Raw genomic sequence first — 24,387 nt, 5'->3', positions numbered from 1 at the left:
GGTACTGTAAAAAGTTTGGTTGGGTCATGTTATATTTCTGTGTTAGTTCATGGATGGTTAAGAATTTATCATTTGCAAACAGGTGTTGTAAGTGGGTGATTCCCTTACTTTTCCAGGTATTAAATGTGAAGGCGGTCTTATTGATTAAGAAATCGGGGTTGTTCCAAATTGGTGTGAGTTTACATGGTTTAAGTGGGTGATTTGTGATCTTATTGGTTTTCCACCAAGCTTCCAGGGTTGTTGAAATGGTGATGACCTTATAGCAGTTATGTTTTTTGATTGATTGGGGTAAGAATGGCAAGTCTTTAATAGAGAATTCTTCACAAGCTGACTGTTCAGTTTCAAGCCAAGGATCTTGTTGCATGTCTGAATATGTCCATTTCATTATGTACTGTAACTGATGAGCTAAGAAGTAATGGAGAAAGTTTGGGGCATTTAAGCCACCAAACTGTTTGCTTTCCTGGAGTGTTGAGAGTTTAATTCTTGGTTGTTTATTTTTCCAGTAAAATTTTGTGATTATTGAGTTTAGAGTAGAAAACCAGTTGGGTGTTGGGAAGACGGGAGTCATTGAAAAGAGATAGTTGATTCTTGGTAGGATTGACATTTTCACTGCAGCTATGCGGCCAGCAAGTGAGAGTGGTAAGTTATTCCAACAACTTAAACACTTTTCAGTGGTTTTAAGAATTGGTGTGAAGTTCAATTCAAACAAATCTGAAAGGTTGGAGGAAATATCAATGCCAAGATATCGAATGTTACCTGTAGGGATGTTTAGTGAGAGCCTGGGTGTCACAGCATTCCACTGGTCCTGGTTAACTGGGAGAATAATGGATTTTGACCAGTTGATTGAATATTCTGAGATGGCAGAAAATGTCCCAATCAGATTGAAAATGGCTGGGAGTGATGTAAGAGGGTTTTGTGCATATAGTAATAGGTCATCTGCATATAGACTGACTTTGTGGGTTGTGTTCAGAGTGGTGATACCAGTGATTTGGGTGTTGTAGTTTTTAATATCTGTGTCGCGATCTCCTATCAGTGGCTTTAGCACTTTTTTGTCCTGATAGCATTCCACAGTCTTGCTTACATGCGGCGTATGTACTGTTCATACACCATAGATAAGCCAGTGTCAACATCTTCAATAACCTTGTAGTATTCAGTCATTCAACTGTTTTGACATACTCATCACGACTTTGACACTTTTTGCCGAGATTTGACCTGACAACATGATTTGCCCAGCATGGCTTGACTAAACTAGATGTGTGAGAAGCTTTTCATTGGCTGAGATGATGAGCCATGCCTGTAAGTCCCTCATTATTGTACTCACTCATTGGGTGCATTCAGCAGGTATGTTCAGGTGTGCAAACCACTGCTCATGGTTCTTAGTCTCTGGCCACACCCAGCAACAACCAATATGCCAAATGCTGCTGTTTCCAGATTGTGAAGCATTCAGTTTTGTAAACTAGATGTTTGCATATTTAAACGATTTGCCATATTTTCAGTCACTGTCTCTGCATTTGTATTTGGCCAGTGAGTTGTGAATGTAATCTCCATATTTTTAGGCCTATTTGTCATAAAATGAGCATCTGAAAAGAGCATATGAAAAGAGACCATAGTGAGTGCATATACCACATCATTTCTCACAATATCAGATCATGTATACAGTCACTGTATCAGTGTGCTGTTGGTACCTTGATTGGGAGGTGAATAATTATGGTGTGCAGACATAGTGTGAGCCCTGTTCCTTGTGAGGACACGGGGCAGTCAAAGAGAAGCTTGACAGATGAAAGCTTCTCTTTTCCCTGCTGTGGGAGTGTGAAGTACCTCTTAGACTGCTCACTGTTAACATCCACAGCTACATGAAAACAGTGGATCCAGCCACTGTCTTTTAGTGCTGGACAGATGAGCCTTTGTGTTTGTGTGTGTGTGTGTGTGTGTGAGAGAGAGAGAGAGAGGGAGAGAGACAGCTGACTTAGTTTCTCTTAAGGGCTTGATGAATGATAGAAATGAGCCAAAGAAACAGCTTTATTTTTTCTTCTTGCAAAACAAATACTAATAGCAACGTCCTTTTACACAGAACTGTTAGCAGATACCTGAGAGGAGAGAGGTATAGTACTCAGTAGAGCTCTGTCAGAGCTGAGCTGAAGCAGAACACAAAGGGACTGGTCAGAGAGATGCTGGGGTATGGATGAATGTATTCACAGTCTGTGACAGGAAGCTTTCGCAGAAAGCCTTTCTGAAGGGGAAATGAGGTGGGACTCATTTACTGTACTCTCCAGAAATGAGTCATCTTTAAGTAGAGAAGTAAAGAAATGATGTCATGGAAAAAACGGCAGTTTCACTCACCAAAAAAGGTCTGTGTCATAAAGAGACAGTAGACTGGAAACGCTGTCCATTCATTTTAATTTCTTTGAAAATATAAGATTACTGAAACAGCCATTACTGAAGGCTGTTAATGTCCTAGTTTCTTCATTAATATCTGCTGTGCTGTCATATGTTATCAATGGAATCAACAGTATCTCAGTGTATGAACCCCCCTTGTTGAAAAATCTCCATTAACAATTAAGTTTTTTGAGTCTTTTATTATCTTAGCAAAATGCAAAAACATACCTTAAAAATAAATGCACTATCCACCACAGCTGTAAAGCTTCTCGTGTCACCAATAGCTTTGTCAGCCAGACAACAACAAACCTGAGAAATGAAATACTCTTAGCAATATGCAGGTCTCTTTATAACACCTGCCATGAGTTTTATGTGGAGAGGATTTGAACCTTGAGATGCAAGGTTTTCCATGCTCTCTTCAAAAGAAAAAAATCTAGATCAGGTTTACTGATCTAAGATGGCTTGGTTGTCCAGGTGTGTGACAGTGTCTTCATCTGTTTCAGGTGAAAACAAAGACGGTGGCTCAGTGTGTGGAATACTACTACACATGGAAAAAGAGGCTGAGACTGGGCAAGAAACTACAAATGCACTCTACCATTCTGGAACCCGAGAGAGTGGTGCAAACCCCTATTTCCCAGGTCTCTCCTCTCTCTCCCCTATCACCAGAAACCCCAACCCCATTCAGTGTAACCACAGAAAGCTTATGTGATAAGTACAAAGTGCACTGCAGTGACAGTTTGGGCCAGTATGTTTTAGGAGATGAACTAGTCATTTACATTTACATTTTACATTTGGTCATTTGGCAGACACCCTTATCCACAGCGACTTCCGTAAGTGCATTCAACAGGGTTAGGCAATGAGCTGCACAGATACAAATGTATTAGTGCCATCATTGAAATGTAATGCCATTACATTTCTTATACTTATACTGTTATCATAGAACATTAAGCTTAAACTATACAATCTTAAAAGCTACAGGTTAGTACTGTCACAGTGCATTTACAACTGAGCTAATGCCCCTGCTAAAGCTTCAGGTGCCGCCAGGCTTTTATGTGTAAAATCCTATTAGTTTTATAGCCACTATTTCTTATTAGTAAGAGGGGGAGGTGTTCAGAGTACAGAGAGTGTAGATGACTGGAAAATGGACAGTGATCCTGCAGCTCTAAGAATAGTGTGGAGCTCATTCCACCACTTGGGAGCAAGAGTAGAGAAGGGATGTGAACATGATGAGCAACCCCTCGAGGTAGGGACTACTAGATGTTTCGGGGGTAGCAGAGCAATGTAGTCTGACTAGAGAGTAGAGTTTGGTGAGAGGTTGTTAACATGGGGGTGCAGCTCTTGCTACAGTTAAGCAGAATAGGTCCAAAATTTTGACTTATCTGAGCTATAACAGGTAGCCAGTGTAGAGAGGTGAGGAGAGAGTATTTTGGCTGGTTGTAGATCAGGTGATCAGATACATTCTGGAGTGTATTTGAGTCTGTTTTTAAAGTTCAGCCTGTAAGTACATCAGGTCATTCTTGATTGGGAGCACTTGCACAGTTCTGTGTTTTGATAGATTAAAAGGAATGTTGTTTAGCTGTTTAGAAGCGGCTAACCAAGAAATAATGGCAATGACTTTCAGGTTAAAATAACCCAACCCAACAAGCCGCCTACAAGATTACTTTCCCCATGTACACCTCTAATCAATCTAACTGCAATTCCCTTTGTCCTTACTACCTTTAAATATATGTATAAATTTGAATGTTTTTTTCTTTTTTATTTCTCATGCAACACCATGCCTGACTGTCATACAGTCTAGGCTGTAGACTGTATGAAGTGTCCCATAAGAGACCATAGACTGTAGGAAGTGCCCCATTAGAGGCTGTAAACTGCAAGAAATACCCTGTTAGAGGCTGTAGATTTGTAAATACCCCATAACTCTGTGTACTTGTGTTTCTCACTGTGGCTGTTCTGTGCAGGATGAGTGGGATGTACAGGGGGAGGAGCTTGAGTCAGAGGAACTGGATGATGAAAAAAGCTTAATGAAACAGGAGATAAAAGTCCACCAGTCCCCTGAATTGGCAGACCCAGCCAGTTCCTTTGTGTGTGAGGTTCCAGACTGCGGCTGTGTGAGTTCCTTAATATCATACAGAGTGTTGCTATGTGGTAGTTCACTGATGGAAACTACCATAAAAACACCCACTCACATGCATCCGGAGCCTCATGCTCCTTCCTGTCAGTTAAAGATGTCTCGTCTTCTCTGTAACCTCGCCTTCTGTGACTCAACACTTGTGAATAGGTCATCTCTTTCAGATCTTTCAGCTGTGGTCTAACGCATTCTTGAGGCTATGCTTATTGCCAGCAAAATTATAGATGATAAAATAGAACCAAGACATCCTTAAATGCTGAATTTAGTATCTTTTCTGTTATGTCTCACTTTCTAAATGGCATTATTATTTTGAAGAACTAATACAAAAGTAACTATGTATTACTGTACTTGCTGAAATTATAGGCAGAATGATTATTTTATGTTATTATAAAACATTCAATTACATAATATATTGTTCTCAACGTAATACTAATAGATTGAGGGGAAAAAAAATAATCATAAGACTTTTTGTTGGCAACTTGCCAAACAGTCAGTAACTGTCTGAAAAGCTTTGCTGTGAGTGATTTCTGCTGAAATACACTGGAGCCTCCACTCTGTGAAGTGGCTGATAGATTAATGCAGTTACATCTGATGAGAAAGCGATGGCATGTTGGAGCAAAGTTGTCTCAGCATATTCACTGAATAGCTGTATTTTAGACTGCCTGACTTGCAGCATTGGACACAAGTGAATGTAATGTATCAGTCCTCAATTACATCAACATTCCTCCCATAAAACTGCTAGCCATATTTGAAATGAGATTCTACACAATTCTGTTTTAGATCTGCACAGCTAAACATTTTATGCATTTGTTTCAATTTTTTTCTCAATAATGAAATTGTTTGTGTAGTCTTCAGGTGCTGTATTGGTTCATGTTGACACCATGCCTGACTTTTGAATCCTGGGCACAAATGTCACCATTTACCCTGACCCTAAATATACTCACTTAGTTACTGTGTAATATATGTAGCATGACTATCTTTAGGATACCTTTAGGGTTAGATGTAATCTGTCGATAAATAGCAGAAATAAAAAAACAAGTAAAAAGAAGTAGAAGTCATAAGAGTGCAGTTATTAATAATTATAGTGAATGTAGTAAAGCTCATACAAATGTATTTGATACTCACAGCATTTGTAGAGTTGGCTGCTGAGATGGAATGGTCACATGTCACGTCAGGATCTTCTAAACCTGCAGATCCTGTTTCAGGGCTGTGTGCAGAGTGTGCAAAGAGGGCCCATCTCAGGTTTAAACAGAACTTTCTGCATGCCTTTACCACAATGTGTACCCAAAATTATCATGTCCTCTGAAACACCTAATGCCCCTTACATGCCTTCTGCAGACCTGGGGTTTTAAAGGATGTATTGCAATTCCATTGTAGACAACAGTGTCTGACAAACAGCCCCACTGTGGTATTGGTGAATTTTCTTTCATACCAGATGTATTTCTATCCTGCCTGGATAGTCCGAGGAAAACTGGTTTAGTTGATGTGTTTAGGCCCTCTCTGTTTTGACATGAGTGTTCTCACTTATGTCACATCTTTGCTCGCTGTGTGCAAATGTATCAGAGGACTTCATTCATCTCACCCAAGTGCTTCTGTGCAAGTGCTGGGGTTGCTGCGGGGAGACGAGCCTAGTATCCAATTGGCCTTTCCAAAACAGGGTTACATAAAGGGGAAAAAGAATAAAACGTGGTCCATCTTTACACCCAAATTAAAGCAATTTAAATTAAAGTGCCTTTTGTGTACACGCTGCATCATGTGTCTGGACAACATGCTGCTTTGTTGTGTTACACCCTTGCATAGTCACTGCAAAATGCTGTGCATTTTATATGATTGAATACCATAAAAACATCCATATCCAAATTCTAGCAGTTACTTATTTTACTTTTACTTCTTTATTTTACTAATTATGTTTTTTTGAAACATAATTAACACATACTCATGAAATGTAGGGAAATGAATGGAGCATGAGGAGTATACTGGAGCTGCAGCAGCAGGGCCAGCCCAACGCAAAAGCGAACTAAGTGCCTGCTTATGGCCTCTGTGGCCACCAGAGGGCCTCCAAGAGTGCTTGAAATGTCCCACAAGAGACATTAGTATGATATAAGCAACACAGCTACAGCTAATAAAATTGATAATGGGTGTGTTAAATTTACAGTGGGTGTGCGAATGATCAAGCATTGACAATAGTCTTGGTGGTAGTATAGTAGTATTGGCGGCACCGAGGCGGTGGGGGGCCCCCAAATCAAATTCTGCTTAGGGCCCCATAAAGGCTTGGGCTGGCCCTGTGCAGCAGGGTGCTCACTACACAACTGCATCGTCTTCAAATACAGATACAATATTGCCACCTACTGTTACGCATTGACAGTACCTCATACCAAGAATGTACTACCTGCGGAGTAAGTGTGTAAATCCATGCCCAAGGACATGGCTACAGGTTACCTGGGGTTCATGTGAGCCCCTAAATCTGCATTGTGAGCTCAGACTGAGGTGCACTGCTATATGTATGAGGTATGTGAGAGATGTGAAAGTGATCTTAGATTATCACTATTCTTCTGCAGACCTTTTCCTCTAAGCAGGCCCTGAATGGCCATGCTCACATCCACTGCAGGCCAGGCCTAACCCCTAAACCCCTGGCAGAGAGATGCAGGACCAGATCTACTCCTCAGGCTGGCCTGGGGTCCATGAAAAGCTCCCCAGGCCACAGCAGCACCATTGGACCTGCTCCTCAAGCTGGTCTAGGATCAGTGAAAAGCTCCCCAGCCCACAACAGCACCAGCGGACCTGCTCCTCAGGCTGGTGTGGGGTCAGTGAAAAGCTCCCCAGCCCACAGCAGCACTAGTGGTGACACAGACATCACTGTTGTCTTCCCCTGCAAAGAATGTGGGAAGTAAGACATCTCTTAAACATCATTATTCTAGCACATCTCCTTTGCATGGGAAGGACTTTGTTTCAGCAAAGTTTAAATCACAAGTCACAGTCAATCACAATTAACAATGAAAAATACTCACAGAACTAGTTGGTTTGCCATATTTTAATCGAATAGATTATTTTTGGTAGAAGCTTAAGGAAATGTTGTACAGGAGCTTTTGAAATATTCCATAGGTACTTCAGGAAAATCTTGTTGGAAGATCCTAGAAGCTTAGTGATTGGCAGGATTGAACATGGCAAGCACTAACACATATAATATTTCTGAGAAGCAGCATGCATAATCAGAGGATTGAATTGGGACATTTTTATTATGTTAGTCTGTATTATATTATCTTTACATTTGTCATGTTTTGTCGTAACAGTACTTTCATTACTTATTTCGTCCAAGAGTATAGAAATCAGCAGAGCATATTTCAGGAACATGAGTTTCCCTCTTCTAGTCCAGATAGAAGTAATAATGCTGTCAAGAGTGCATGTAGCTCAAATTGTCACCCATCCTTTTTTGTAGAGTGTTTTTCAAGATCAAGAGCCGAAATGCACACATGAAAACACACCGCCAGCCAGAGGATTTGCAGTCTTGGCACCCGCAGAAAGCCCTGAGGCAGATTAACATGGAAATGGCCCCTGGTAGCCTCTGTGGTCCCCCAGTGACCCTCCTGTCTCTACCATTTGACCATATGGGGCTAGTCAAGCAGCTACAAGCAGAAGTAGAGGAAGACCACATGGAACAAGAGGACCCCTTCCTCAAGGAACATCCTATGTTACAGCTAGAGGCAGGAGAATTTATTCCAGGGGAGGAGTTGTGCCAATGATTGGCCAGGACCATGGCAGGGGTGCAACCTCATATTAACACATATAGCAGGAGACAGGTTTTCACAAAAAGCCCAGGACCCATCTGACTTCCCCATTCCTTTAAACATTAGTCCTTATTCCTGTTCTTCTCAGCTTGACAGGTTACTCAGATGATCTGTGCCTTACTGTTTTTACTGTTCTTGAAACGTGCCACATCAGAGATTGTAACAGCAGTGACTTTCAGCATGTAGTACAGAGGGAGAGGGAGGAGGCTTTGACTTTTAAAATCTCTTCATTATATAGCTATTTATTTACAAGTAGCATTACAAATAGCATAAAGGATGAGTAGATAAAAAACAAAAGATTCTAAATAACCACTATGATGAATATCACAAAAACATTTTTTCATCATATTGCAACCTGTTTTGTTTTTTTTTTTTTTATCTTACTCCGGTATGCCCAAATTTCAAAAAGAGAAGGAAAGTGAGAGAAAGCAAATAAGCACTCATCTTTTTTTCAGAAGTACAATGTTTTTGTTTATTTGATTTAAGGAATACTCAGGTGTTTCATATTTGAAGGCCATGTGTTACATTCATAAAATGGACAGGTATGTATCTCTGCCATGTTTGTTTTCTGTAATGATTTAGGTAGAAGGGCTTTGATCACTGCATCCTAATCAATCTTGCTGTCCAATTTACAGAAAAATCACAATTGTTAATGTGCAGGTATCACGTATTCAAGACTAAATCTTTATTGCTGCCTTTCCTAAAGTAAAAATCAGGGGTCGCATCTTGGTTTATGTGGAATATGCAGAATTTAAGATTAAGATTAATATTAAAAATGTAAGGTTCTGCTCATCATGAATGTAGCATATCTTTTTTGAGGAATTCAACATACTTCCTCTTGTGAACCAGGTGAGAATGGCTACTGAAAACACTGTAGAACAGCAAGGTAGTCCTTCTTGTAGAACAGTAGCATGTCCTGAACCTTCTACATGATTTGATTTTATTGATGTGAGTATTTGTGGGGAAATGTTGTCTATTTTAGTAGTTTGTAAATTCTATTTTATCTTGTTTTTTTACATACACTGTGAAAAGATTGATTTTGTATTTTGAAAATGTTGTCAGATGCCATTGCAGTTTATAAAACACACATAACCAGCTGTCTCAGATCAGTGGTTCTGACTCATAGTCCTGGGAATACACCATGTTCGTTCCACAAAGCTCAAGTCATTAGTTTCCATTGAGCTGAAATTCTGATCTGTATTTTACATTTCTTTGTTAGTTTGTAGAATTTTTTTATATAAATGGTGTTTGCCATAACAGTCACACAACGTCATTAGCAGAGGGGTCTCAGAAGAGCAGGTTTAGACTTTCATTTTTTTCCAAGTGAGGCATAAAGGACAGTTAAACTGCATTTCGGAACTACCATGTGGAACTGCACAACAGCAGGGTCCAAAGCCATTTCTACAGTTTTGCTTGATCTCTTATGCCTTTGTTGCTGTTAACTGAGTTACACATCATATTATGTTGTGGATGAAACGTGTTTGTATGACTTAGTCTTCAAGACAAATCCAGCAGAAATTAAATTAGGCTATAGGAGAGAGTAGGCAGTTTAAGGATGTTTTCACATATAGTCCTTTTTAAATGAACCAAACTCAGTCCTCTTAAAGTGGACCAAAAAGTGGACCAACAGAAAAGGGACTCAGTTCTTTTTGCGTTCACATTGTGAGTTCATTTGAAAGAGGACTCAGTTCTCTTTCTGGTCCACTTCAGCTCTGATGGGGCGTCAGTCCTCTTTCTGTTCACACTATAGTTCCTCTGGAGCTCTCAGACCTTTACTGCTTTGGATTATGGCATGTGTCTTTTATGTCAGGATTCTCCGCTTTTTCTCATTTTATCGCATGTGGTAAAGTACTTTTGACATAGTTTTTTTATTTTGACGCGGCACTGCAGTGCGGTCCAAATGAAGCCCCTTGCTTTCATATGAGCTGAAAATTGGAGGAAAACCTTGGCGTTTCTGTGCGTTGTAGACAGTTGCTGTTTGGTGTGTTCTTCGTTCCATATCTGGAGAAGTGCAGTAGTTTCTTTCTCGGACCAAACTACTCCTCGGCCACCAGTCTTGCTATTGACGTGATAGCAAGAGGTGGTCTCAGTTCGTTTCCTTTTAGAGGGGTCTGAGTTCGTTTGGAGTGTTCACATATGCGCAAAAAATGCTGACTAATCTCTCTGAGTTCGTTTTGAGGGCTGAAAGGGACCAAGTGTGAAAACACCCTTAATCCGATTTGAATGTTGCTCTAGCAGAGGGGATGATGCAGAGCACATCTTTGGAGGTCCCAGAACATCTGTGTAATACGAATGGGAATCGATGATTTCTGCTGGAATGTCTGATACTGTAGGAGGCAGCTAACAAAAGAGTAGGGAGCTAATGCTAATCTCCCTCAATGAAACCTGTGTGATGTGGTTACACACAGGTTATATATGTATGTGGTTATACTGGTTACATACACAACAGAACAAGGATCATATGACATACTGAGTGGTTTGTAATAAAAAGGACATTTTTGGGGTGTACACATTTTGTACATATTGTCATTTTTCCCTGCTTGTAGTTTTAACGGTGATTTAAGAATTTTTTTAAATATAGTCATGTTATAGTCATATATTCATTGTTCATGGTATTGGTTATATCTGGTTATATTTGGCACAGTTCCTCAGGTATTTGGCAGGCATGATTTCTTTGTCTTGTTTATGTATCATGCTTTCGCCCAGTGTTAAGAACCTTTTGACTCTGTCCTCCTTGGGATAGTGGTTAAAGTACAACTCATGTACCACTGCATGTATGGCTGGAAAATTGCACATCTTCTATGCAATTCTTAAGGCACTGTAATTTGCTGGTGTGTAGCATACAGGCTATGGGAGGCAATCCACACAGCGTAAAAGCTGCCAGTTGTGGTTCAGATGTGTCACTCAGTGAAATGAAAATTTTCTATATAGAATAAAAGAGAACACCTAGCATTGGTGTTTGCACTGAATTATGCCAGTTTGAGGCCTGCGTGATCGCTGCTGAGCTGGTGTGGCCACTTAATGGCATCCTGGAGACTCAGGTTGTTGCCTAGGTCTCACACACATTTTCAAATGAATAAGTTAATTAATAAAAATGAAAATAAAATAGTCTACTGGGATTTCTTATACCACTGATCAATCTCAGACAAATGCCATCTGCTGTTATTAATGTATAATGACATTAAAAAGTCTAGTCATCCCATGCAAGACAACCTCACTTTTCAGTCCTTGAAGTAGAATTAAAAAACCCTTTCTTTCATTCAGGCCAATATGGAAAGTCCAAGTGTTTCTTCAACACTATTTAGTGTATTAGTTGTGGCTGTAGGTCAAAACGTGCAGGAGATGTGCATATTTTAAGTGCAACAAACTGATCATATCTTAGCAGCCATGCCATTTGGACACTGATCTATGTGTTCATTTTCCAGTTAGGACCTGATATGTAATGATGTAATGACCTATAAAAAATTGGTTGCAATATCTGCTTTTCTTTGTGTGGTCTGTACCTTGTGATGTCCATTAGAACAAAATGTCTTTAAAAACTAAGTACATGGACACATGGGTGTTTAAACCTGTTTTGCAGTATATCACCCCGAAGTGGCCAAATTTCACTAAACTTGCTGTGTGGCACCCAAGCCTAATTGTAAGCATGTGTATCGATTTTTATGCCAATGAACAAAAGCATTACAGAGATATGGCCACTCTTCCTTTATGGCGACTTCACGGGTGAATTTGTGGGTACATTGCGCCCACATTGTTCAACCTGGCAACTATCCTTTAACAACTGTTAAAGACAATGGTCCAAAGAGGTAATACACAAAACCTCATTGTGCCATAACTCTAGGAGGAGGTGGTTAAATGTGTTTTTTTTTCACAAAATCAAAGATGGATGAAACACAAAATGGCTGATGTGGAGGTTTCATAAGTTCCCAGACAGGATCCTTAACTTTGATGAAGCACAAGAAATTTAGCTGAGATATCTGCTTTTCTGCCAGAGTAATGGGTATTTTAATGATTTTTAATGGTATAGCGCCATTGAAATTTCATGAAACTTGGTGCCTACCCAGTGTTGCTAATACCAACAAAGTGTACCAAGTTTGGCATCACTCCAACAAAACATTGCTGAGATATGACTCACTTCCTGTTTTGGTGTCTTTACCATGGAATTTCATTGGGCGACAGTGGCCGTATCATTTGCCCTAGCAAAATTCTTTGAATAACTTTTGGTCAGAACCATCTGTAGATGATACAAACCAAATTTGGTGGTGATAGGATCAACAGTCTAGGACTAGCTTGCAAAAGTAGGTTTTTCGAAAAATTGAAAAAAAGATTTTTTTCAAAAATTCAGTACAGTGGATGAGTCTATTCAATTCATCATGACCAGGGATTCAGCGGATATAAGGATCACCACTCTAGGACAAACGGTTCAAAAGTAATAAGCAAAAATGTATTCTGAAATTTGGCCTGTTGGTGGCACTACAGGGATTGATGGATTGACTCCAAATTTGGTGCCTGGATACCTTGGACTGTGCTCTATGAGGGTGCCAGATTCCACCAACATCCACCTTGGGCTTCTATTGCCTGCCATAGAAAACCATTGAAAAAATGATAATACCAAGATGGCCGAAAAACAAAATGGCCAACACACAGGTTTCATGCTTTCCCAGCTAGGGTCCTTCACTGTGATGATGCACAACAAATTTGGTTGAAACATCTGCTTTGGTTCCAAAGCTATAGGCATTTGAATCTTTTTTCTCTGTTTTTCTGGTATAGTACCCCCCATATGGCCAAATTTCATGAAACTTGGTGGGTACCTAATATTCCCCCTGGCAATAAAGTACACCAATTTTGGCTTGACTCCAACCAAGCATTGCTGACATATGGCTCACTTCTTGTTTTGGTGTCTTCATCGGCCACATTGGCCGATATGGTGGACTTTAACATCAATGGGTGCATTCGAATTGTCATGACCCAAGGATTCAGGCGAAAAAAGATCACAAGTCTAGGACAAACAGTTCAAAAGTTATAAGCAAAAATGTACCTTGAAGTTTGGCCTGTTGGTGGCGCTACAGAGATGGATGGATTGACCCCAAATTTGGTGCCTCAATACTTTGGACTGTCCTCTATCCATGTGCCAAATTTCATAAAAGTCCACCAAGGGGTTCTATGGGCTGCCATAGACTCCCAGAGGAGAAAGTATAATAATAATAGTGAAAAATTCTAACAATTACAATAGGTACCTAGCACCTTTGGTGCTTGGCCCCTAATAATAAATATAGCTGCAAGCAGCAATGAGGGGGCCAAGCAGCTCAGCAGGCCAGAGTTTCCATGGAAACTTGAGAGTAAGGTTGGAAGTGGGGAGACTAAATTTAATATCAATTTAAGAAAATTTGGTAAAGATATGATATCTATGTATGTACATATGTATGTATGTATGTATGTATGTATATATATATTTGTGAGTATTGCATTTATGTAACATGTATCTTTTATGGCCTATTCCTAAGTTTTAAGTTTGCCTTTTTTGGCAAATCATTCATGTTATTGATTTTTGATGTGTCTTTTCCTTCTTGCATAAATAAAAAAAATAATAAAATAAAATAACAATAAAAAAATAAAAAATATAAGTATGCATGTATGTATTGATGGCTTAAATTTCTATCAGGTTGTATTTGCATTGGCTGGAGCAACTACAGTTATTCTATTAATTTACCTGGCCAGTTGACTAATGTCATTAGTAGGCCTAAATGATAGGGGAACACATAGCTTGTTTGATAATGTTGGGGATATGTAACTTGTGTTTGACTCGAGGGGCATTGGCGCCAGTATAATCTGCATTGTGTTGGCCTGTACTGGATTGATTATACATGGATTCAGTAATGTACAAAAGAAACAGCAGTTAATTTTAGTGTGGAAGCACAAAGAGTCAGTATACAAACATTCTGTGAAAGGTATGGAAAACCAAATTTCAAACAGGTTTTGCATTAAAAAATATGCATGTGAATGTGTCTGGGTTTATGTTTATGAGTCAAACATTATCATATGAAACAGTATGCCATAAGATAATTATATATAGAATACATCCATAAAATGTTTCTAATTCATATAAAGTAAGACATGTGGTTATTGTATGATCGTATGGTGAGGTACATGTCACATTTAAGGAAGCAGATCATTAGTAAATTCCAAGTGACGGAAAAGCATAGTATAGCCTAGAAATAACATTTCTACTCCGTCTATTCTGCATTATTCACGCATAAGTGCGTTCACTAAAAGGCAAATACTACACTCTTGTGGCCATAAAAGAAATTGCGTCTCTAATGTAATAATGGCGTTATCGCTAGACTAGTCATGCAGATTGCGGAGACAGAACTAAAGGCAAAAATAGGCTACTATTGGTTACCTGCATTAAGGGTCAGCATACAGACATTATGAAAGAGAGTGTGCAATACCAGATTTGCCTATACAAAAGCAATTCAGATCATAGATTTTTATATTTCTGTATAAAATCAAGTACAACTTAGAGGTTAAAAGATTATTCCACAAAGATTGCGAAACCGTGGTTTATACTGTTTATGCGTCATGTTCACATGGAGTGATGTAGAGCTTGAAAAAAAAAGCTAATAAGATAACTTTTAATATTATTAATGCTTCAGTGAAAATATCGGGCAGAATGGGCGCAGCTCTAGTTTTAACAATAGATCATGGATTAAAAATTAGGCTATCCTAATTTGCAAATAAGTCATTGTTTATTGTATTCAATTAAGCAAAGGATTTGAGGAGTGTCGGAAATGACATGTAGACCTCCAAAGTGTGATAACCTGCCAAGTGGCGTACAATGTCATCAGAGGCAGAGACACTGCAGGATGGACTGAATGTTAGTTTGTGTTATTGCGTGATAGATAGATAGATAGATAGATAGACTTGTCCATGGTTCTGAAATAACCTAACGTGATTATTCCCAATGCTTGAGTGTCTTGTTTGTAGGCATTACAGGAGATTCGAAAATAGACGGCAGAATGTACAGGGCTTTGGTGCTAAGGAGAGACCGTGGGTTAAATTCTGTAGGCTATTCTAGTATTTACAGATGAAAAACATGTTCACAGTATTGACATAGGCTAAGGAACTATCTGTATGTCCTAGTTTGCGTTACTGCATCCCAGGTAAACTTGATGTAATGGCAGGCTGGAGCAGGTGCAACCAATCAAGGCTGATTGCTTCTCTGGGCCATAGAGTTGTCATTCTGTTATTTAAGGACCCTGACAGACTGAGATTGGTAACATGGCGTTGGTCCTGCCGTCTGAGTGGTTTGTATCTTTTGATGCCACAGAGAGGTAAAATGCTTTAATCAGCACTGCCCTCGTCTTCATTTGATTGTGGAGCTCAAGAATGATACTTTTGCAAGCGTGAGGTAGCCTAATTTCAAAGTCACTAGTCAGGAGATGTAGCAGTATGAGGTACCGGCAATTCTGGGTCAAGGGGCCACGTTCGTCTGGTTTGAAAGTACAAAGGCCAGTAGCCTATGTCTGTCGTACGTTTAAAAGCTAGCCATGAAGCGCTGTTTTGGTCAGAGGGAGAAGCATCAAGGAGAAGAATACAAGTGCACAAAGCAGCAGAATGGCAAGCCCGGCGAAAAAACCAAGAACTGAGAGTGAGACCGTCGTTGACTACCTGCACAGCGTGTTGCCCCTGAAGAACTCCAAGAAGAATGTCCGGTACTTCAACGCTACCTTGCAAAGCGGCCGGGAGGAATACCGTCGGGTGGTTGCGTTTTCGGTCAACAAGTGGCCGGCGTCCACGCAGGCTTCTCTTACAAAGTGCGCTGTGAAGCTGACCAACGTGAGAAAAGCTGTCAGTAAGTAGACTCGCTGACGAAGAGCTTGTTGTGAAATGGATGTTTTATTATTATTTTATTTAGAATTGGCGAGCAGTGACTCAGAAAATAACGCTTTGCTTGTGTTTCTACCCAGGTTACTGCGACCCCACCGGCTTTGACGTCATGTTTTCAAACACCAGCGGCTTGGAGGTTATGGAGAACCTGCCATTCTTCTGGAGAGAGCCCAGCAACATTGCCTGTGTCCGGATCGCAGATGTTTTGGCCCTTGGCCCAAGACAACAAGTGAATTGATGGGGCGTGACAATGTGTAGAGCCTACATTACCTAGCGTAAATGGGCGCCTGACAAGAGATCCACGACTCCCGCTGAGAATTCCCCCCCGCCACACACACACACTAACTCTTTCTCTTTGTTTGTGTTTCGTTACAGGTGGGCGTGGTACATGCCAAGATTTTGCGAGATGGGGCCGTGTGCAGAGTGGTGCCGGTGGCCGGGGTGCCGCGGGAGCTCTAGGAACTCCGCATCTGCAATCGCAGCGGCCTCACGATGTTGACCTTGTGGGAGAGCCAGTCGAGGTGTCCAGTTCTTACCAGCTGTGAAACCTGGTGACGAGGAAAGTGGGGCATCGTACAGCCGTCACAAGCACTCGGACCACCACCGTGACCGAAATCGCCAAAGTCGGCGAGCCCAAATCTTTGGAGCCCCACTACGACTCCCGCGAGGCGACGACGCTCCGTGGATGTGTCAGTGGCATTTAGATCAGCCAGAAACAGCATTGCCAGAGATGTCACGCGATCTATCAGCTGACGATCAGCTAGGACTGGAACTTTTGTTCACTGAGAACGCCTAAATGCCAACTGGACTTTCTGTTATTGTGTGTGGTTTTTTTTTCTATTTTGATTTTTAATGTTAGGCTACTTTACACTTGATCTCTGTTAACTTCTGGTATGCTTGGCCATGGCAGCTGATGGTAGGACACGGGCAAACTTGATGCCCGTCTTCCACCGTCAGCTGCCATCAGTATTTGAAATTTCGCCTTTGTTAAGTTCAGCTGCACCACCCTGAGCCTGAGTTTACTGTGTTTGTTTGCGTAGTTTGTCACCTGGCCTGTGAAGATCAGTATTTTGTTGAAATTGTTTTGATGTAACGGGCTTTGCCTTTAGCAAATTGCCATGGTAATTTTGTTCTGACGCACTTGCTGTTAGTGTCTACTTATTTAAAGCGTGGTTGTTTTGTTGCATTTTTACGTTCTTTTTCTGTGCGTGCATTCTCCAGGCTTTGTATTAATATTGTATCCCTGGTGTCATTCTGTCTTGGTATTATGAAAGGGGGGGGGGGGGGGGGGGGCGCTGGTAAGCAGTCATTAGTTTGGGTGAGCAGTTGAGTGGCCTTTTTTCACAGATAGGTTCCCACAGCTTTATTGGTATGATTGCACTTCTCAGTGAAGGTTCATTCATATGTTGTCTTTAAAGTAGACCTGGGCTGGCACTGTGTGGCTCAAATAGATTTCATGAACTCGCCCTTGCCATTTACATTACAAGTTCCATAAGCTAACAGTGAACCTGACAATGGGCTTAAATTCATGGAGTCTTAGAGGGCTTATCTTTGAAAAGGTAAATAAGAGGGGGAAAAATGACCAAAGAAATTGAGTTCTTCCGCTAGCGCGACACGCTCCAACAATAACGCAGCACTGTTTATGTTCTGCTGTGGAAAGAACCCTTTTCTGTAGCCTAGGCCAAAAGCGCTATCGTTGCTATCTTGATCAGTTTGCATCAGAAGAATAAACTTGGAAGGCAAGCAGAGCTGTACAAAACGCTTTCATGTAGGCTATAGGCCTATGGCCTTGCAACACTTTGCCAGGTTGAGACGCAGGCTACAGTATGGGCAAGATGAAGATGAAGTGGGCACAAATGAATAAATAGGGCCTAAATAAATAAATAGATAGATAGATAGATAGATAGATAGATGACCAACGTGACCATGACTATGGGCTTAAATTCATGGAGTTTTAGAGGGCTTGGTTTTGAAAGGGTAAATAGAAGAAAAAAGACCAAACAAATTGTGTTGTCTTTTATTTATGCTTTTATGTTTTATGTAGGCTAATAGGTTTGTTCTCTAGCCTAATGTAGTTTTGAAGGAGGAAGAAATGAAATGCCCAGTAGGCTACTTAGATTAGTACTTAGATTGCCCAGATTTGAGTTGTGGTTCGACTGGCATGTTTGTTTGAACCCTAGGCTGCAGAGTATCCTATAGACTGTCATGATTTGCCAGAATTTTGGTCTTACGTGTCAATATTGTTTGTGAATGATAACAATGATAATGATGAATGATAAAATTTAAATAAAAGTGATAGAGCAAAGAAGAGTGTTAGTTAAGGCTAAGGCTGGCTGCATGCACACTGTCTTTGCTATTGTAACCTATAATTTAGGTAGGTCTACCCTGACAAAAATAACTGCAGTTACGGGACAAAACACAGTAGTTATAGCCTACTGCAGTACAATGATATTTTCGTGTCCAAAATATTGCATTATTGCAGTAAAGTGCAGTAAATGCAGTAGGCTAGCCTAGGCTACTATGTAATGGAATGCATGTTTGCATTTCCTATGAATTGTATATAATCCCTCCAAAACTGTAGTGTTGATACTCAGAAAACTGCAGGTTTACACTACTGCAGTAGCCCAGTTATTTTTGTAAGGGTATTATCAGACTATTGGATGATACCAATATAATTGCACTGGTAGACCATAGCCTACGGCCTAGGCTACAGGTGTACCACACAGGATTGTCAGTGTTACAATATATTAAGTTCATGTAGCTCTCTATAACTGACAGTGTAATCAAAAGATTTATGTATTAAGACAGGTTCTTACTTTTTTTTACATTATTATTATTATTACAATACAAATTGCCGTCACTTATTTTTTGCCTCTTGGGTGTAACTGGATGTAGTTAACATGTGTTTGGAAATATTTTCCTAACAGGGAAATGGCATAAACAGAGATGAAGTTCTGGACTCTAAGTACTTTTATTAGTATTTATTTTGAAGTAGGCCTAACCTAAACTACTTCTGTGAAAACTACTACTAACCTAGTTGGGGTGGGGATTAAAGGTAAATTCGTAATTCATATTATTAGCAGATTGGAGCAGGTAGTGTAAAATGGTAACTGTTTGTCAGATGAAGTTGTAGACTACTAATACGCTACAATATTTCATGTCACGGAAATGTTTGTAGCCTACCTCTCGGTTGACTGTAAGCAATTACACGGCAACTGAACAGACGTCTGTATCTCATATATAACAGTCTCTTGAATAATACCATAAATTACGGTAATGTTTAGGTTTGGGATATTGTTTGATTTTCATCACCGTTATGAAAGCGAGCTCATGTTGGCTTGCTGTTATCGACGGAAATGACGGCACGTTTGATTTAGCAAGTTGTTGAGATGTCTCATCGGGAATGCATTTCATTCCATTCACTAGTGGTTGAATACAAGGTCGGTTGTGGTGTTGTGTGCGTTCTGGTTTCTATGTTAACTGATTTCCTTGCGCGTGCACATGCTGTGTTCACCACAGCAGCAGCAAGCAGACATTCACAAACATATTAGGCTATTGTCAATGTGTGGTTCAATATCCAGTCTTTTCAGATGAACTCAAAATAAAGTTTCCTGGTTGCTGACGTAATTGGGAACATACTGGGAAACTAAATGGTGAGAGCGCACGAGCCTGAGATGTCTGTTTTTTGCTATTCAAGGATTGAATGATGTGAGTTTGCAAAACTAAGTATTTTCATGTCTTTGTGAACATTACAAGCAATTTCTTACTTTCTGAATTTTGCAAGCCTGTGGAAGGGAGCATTGAACTTTAGAAAACCATAGGCCTACTAGTAGTTACTAGGACATGGTGCAGGTTGTAAGATCAATGTGTTCAAGATTTGCACCGTGTGTTCAAAAAAAAATAAAGTATGGGACAAGCGGCAAAAGGTATTGTCTCGGCATGATACAGATCCCTTACACAAAGCAGCAGTTCGGGCTCATCGTTACACGTCAATGTTGCCGGGAGCTGTGGCCACTGTAGCTGCTGCCATTTCATCCATCCAAGACCGTGTATGCAATCATAAAGTCCGCATTTATAGCGGATCATGACCTGTCTTTCAGGATAGCGCCAGCGCTAGTTGACTTGTGCAAAACATCACAGGACAGAACTGCGCTCTCCAGAGTTAGCGTGTTAAATACACAGGCCAGCTACCTATCCACTCACGACATTGCCTGTCACATTAGCGCACAAGCTGTCAAAACAGATGTTTTCACAGAAAGTTGACGAGTCCACAAACCGCAACATGTACAGAATTTTCAATATATTGGTCCGGTTCTATGATGATGCCCCCCCCCCCCCATTGATAAGGTCTCAATTGGTGGCACACATCCTAAACTTGCATTGTATGCATTAGTTTTATTCCAGTCTCATGCCTTTTGCAGTAGGTCAGCAATCTAAATGGAATGAAGCAGTATATGCATACAAGGGAGGTTCCATTTCAACAGGCCTAGTAGTATGTAACGGTCCTCCTTTTAATGGTATTTTTTACCCTTCTTGCAAGTGTATGCCAATGTCAGGTAAATGTAAGAATACAGTGGAATATGAGTTGTAGATTAATTATGGCTATAAAGATACATATCACCTCTTATGCTTTGACCTTGTATTAAAAGATTTCATTCTTTTCCAGATATTGGAGTTGTGAACAGTCCTTGGAAAGGTAAGCATGGACGTTATTGATGAAGGTGGTGTGACTTACCCTTGCATATGAAAGTAAATAAGCAAGGTTGAGAGTTGTGGAAGCAAGAGTTGTTGCTGTAGATATACAGTATTTAACCAATTTTCAGCTATGTTGGCTGTTTGGCATTGTGGTCAAGGTTTCAGACCTGTGTTCAAGGCTATGTGGGGTGATGGCACTCTGCACTTGTCACATATGGTGCCAGAGTAATTGGTCACTAATAATAACTTTATTTGTCCACAATTATTATGATTCAGTGTTATTTTGGGGGGAAACGTGCAGTGTTCAACACATTTTAGATGTTGGTCTTGATTCTCATTCAGTCAGAGGATTGCAGTATTTTTTTATAGAATGCTTTATGCAGCTTAAATTTGTTAATTTATTTGATTTAAATGAAAGGAATGAAAGACTGCATGTCTAAGTTAAGAAGTTACTAAAATGTTTATGATCTAAATATGTGCATCATCAAAATATGTATATTTAGAACTGTGGAAGTGATTTGTGTAGCTGCACTGGAATTAAGGATTTTTTGATTTGACTGTTTCTGATGTGTTTTCTGTGTCTTGCAGATGCCGCACCTCAGTAAGAGGTCCCTGGCAGCCAAGAGAAGACTGGCAGACCTGGGATTCACTTCAAAGTACCAGGGCTCCTCTGAGGTTGGGTGTCCTTTAAATGTTGCTCCCAAGATTGTACTACTTTTCCCAGTATGCTTATAAATGGTGTACAGCTTAAAGAAACTTTATGATGTAAATATGTGCAGTGCTATCTTCAAAATATGTATGTATATGAGAGCAGATGAACTGATCACAGTGTAACTATGAGAATTAAAGAAATGTGGCTTGTTAGACTTGACAGTTTCTGATGTATGTTCTGTGTGTATTCCAGACGCCATGTCCCAGTAAGAGGTCCCTGGTGGCTGAGAAGAGACAGACTAGCCTGGGGTCTGATGAGGTTGAGCATCCTCACTTTATTTATTCAGAAGTATTAGTATTGTGATTTCATTGGAAAACGTTTAATGTGGAACACATTTTAAATGTTGGTCTCAATTGTTATTCAGTCAGAGGATTACGGTATTTTTACGGTATGGTTATGAATGTTCTGCAGTTTAAATTTGATTTAAATAAAATGGAATGAAAAGCAGCATGTTCATGTTAAGTTGTTCTTAAAGAATGTATATAACTAATTAAATGATTAGTTTAACTGTATGAAAATTCTGTGTTGCAGATGCCACCTCCCAGTAAAAGGTCCATGGTGGCTGAGGAGAAACAAGTTGACCAGGAGTCCACTGCAGAAAACCAGGATTCTTCTGACAAGATTGGGTGTCCTGATGAAGAAAAAACCCAACCACATTCTGAAAACAAACAAAGCTTGCCAACAAACTTGCCTACAAACTTACCAACAAGCGTGTTTACAGATGTGTTTAATAACTTGGATCAACCAACAACCAAACAACCACACTCTCTACTCTGTCCCTCTGAACTAAACTGTCATGACTCTCCTGGAAACCTTATGTCATACTGTGTGAGTGAGCAAACTGTTACTAATGATTGTTCCTCTTTGACTCAACCTGTTCACTTTCCAGAGAGATCTGTGCTAATGGGGTCTTTTCATCAAGGTCATTCATGGTTTGGAAATGTGCGCAACAAGCAGTGTGGTGCCATCAGTCTGACTGCTGTTTAGCATGTCAAAATGAAGAGAATCTTTTGAAAATTAGACGGGCTGTTGTGAAACACTTTCAAAAGAACAGCTCAAAGTTTGAAATATATTTGAGAGATGAGTACACATCTGTTCAGGACTACGTGACCAAATCAAGAGATAGTCATCTTTGCTGCTGCTGATAATAGACAATTAGACAATTAGATGTTATGACATATAATCAAGGAAAATGGAATGCGCACAGGCCTACAGATTCGTGGTCATGCACAGATAGTTGCATCTATTTGAACCACACAGGCAATCATTATGATTTCGTATAATGCGTTAAACAGAGAGATGGCATTATTTGTGCTGGAGCATGTCATCTTAACAAGAGTGATGACCACTTGAGGTCACAACGGAAAAGGAAGTTGAATGATGAATCACAGAATGTGAAAGCTAAGAAAGCACGTGAACAGTATCACAATGACAGCGATTACAGACAGAGAAAACTTGAGAATCTCAAAGATAAATACCAGAAAGATGAACTTGTGAAACAGAATGAGCGTCAATGTTCTCGTGATTATTTTCTAAAGAAATACAGAACAAATCCGGACTTTCGGAAATACGTGCTTCAGTGTTTTCAGAGGAAATACAAACTTGATCCAAAATTTCAGACATCAAGACTTGTCTATCTTCAAAAGAGATATAAGGAAAACACTGATTTTCAAGCAAAGGTATGAGAGTACTGTAAAGACAAATACAAGAGAAACAAAAACTTGTGAGTGTTGTCCGCGATTATTCTAAAGCCAAATATAAAACAAACAGCAGATTTCGGAGTCGTGTCCATGATTACAGTCATGTTAAATACAAGAAAAACGCTGTATTCCAGAACAAAATTAAAAAGCACAACAAGAGGAAGTACCATGAAAATGAAAACATACGTCTAAATAAAATCAAAAGAAGTCGTGACAGTTATTCGAAATGGCAGAAGAAACAGGAAGGCATTGATTTTGCTATTAATCATTTTCATCAGGAGGTTAGCCGTGATCCTGAATATGTATGCTCAGTCTGTCACCGTTTACTCTTCAGGAAGCAGGTGGTTGAGTGTAAAAGACATTGCTATGAAAGCAAAGGAGCAGAAGTTGCTGCACTGGCTAATAGATGCATAACATTGCAATATTTACATGTGTGTGATGTTGAATGTGAGCAGGGATGCCTTTTGTCTGATAGTCCATCAAGCAAACTATGGACTTGCTATACATGCCATCGAAAAATACTTGGAGGAAAACGTCCTGAAGAGAGTGTTACCAACAACATGCATTTGGATGAAATTCCAGCAGAACTCAAATGTCTGAACTCTTTGGAACAACATCTTATTGCACGTCACATTCCCTTTATGAAGCTGTTGTGTTTGCCTCGAGGCCATCAAAGAGCTTGCTGTGGTCCATGTGTCTCTGTTCTTATTAATTACACAGATGTAACAAATATACTTCCAAGAAATGAATGTGATGACAAGATGATAAGAGTCAAACTCACACGCAAATTAACATTCAAAGGTCATTACGAGTAGATGTATGTCCACGCTGATCGTATCAGAAATGAGGTATTTGATGACAAACAATAAGTGGTATGGTGACGTGACTTTGAATGATGAATGGCTAAACTCTCTGGATGGCACTGATCCACATGATGAAGAGGAAACTACCAAACAGGAAACAGCTGATTACAGTGATGATGAAAATGCTCCTGAAGAGCAAGTAGAGGAAGATTTGACTTATATTAAAGACCGGAATGGGCTTTTGTCAGATACATCATTACAACCTGTTGATCTGGGTTAAGAGATTATTGATCAGAATTTT

General features: G+C 40.0%; 1 protein-coding gene across 6 annotated transcripts in view; it reads left to right on the top strand.

The window, feature by feature from the left end:
• Nucleotides 1–8,524, top strand: part of LOC118786784 (transcriptional-regulating factor 1) — a 39,970-nt gene extending 31,446 nt beyond the window's left edge. For 3 of the 6 annotated variants that reach the window (XM_036542102.1, XM_036542105.1, XM_036542101.1), the window contains 4 exons: nucleotides 2,880–3,014; nucleotides 4,335–4,484; nucleotides 7,063–7,391; nucleotides 7,941–8,524. In XM_036542102.1, the coding sequence (XP_036397995.1) occupies nucleotides 2,880–3,014; nucleotides 4,335–4,484; nucleotides 7,063–7,391; nucleotides 7,941–8,244 (918 nt within the window). In that variant the 3' untranslated portion in view covers nucleotides 8,245–8,524. The remainder of the gene's footprint in view (nucleotides 1–2,879; nucleotides 3,015–4,334; nucleotides 4,485–7,062; nucleotides 7,392–7,940) is intronic. The other 3 variants (XM_036542103.1, XM_036542104.1, XM_036542106.1) reach the window with 3 other exon arrangements.
• Nucleotides 8,525–24,387: the final 15,863 nt, after the last annotated feature.

This window comes from Megalops cyprinoides, chromosome 12, assembly GCF_013368585.1.
Source record: "Megalops cyprinoides isolate fMegCyp1 chromosome 12, fMegCyp1.pri, whole genome shotgun sequence".
NCBI classification, from domain to species: domain Eukaryota; kingdom Metazoa; phylum Chordata; class Actinopteri; order Elopiformes; family Megalopidae; genus Megalops; species Megalops cyprinoides.
The sequence above is the reverse complement of the archived record's forward strand: the minus strand, read 5'-3'. Positions and strand labels throughout refer to the sequence as shown.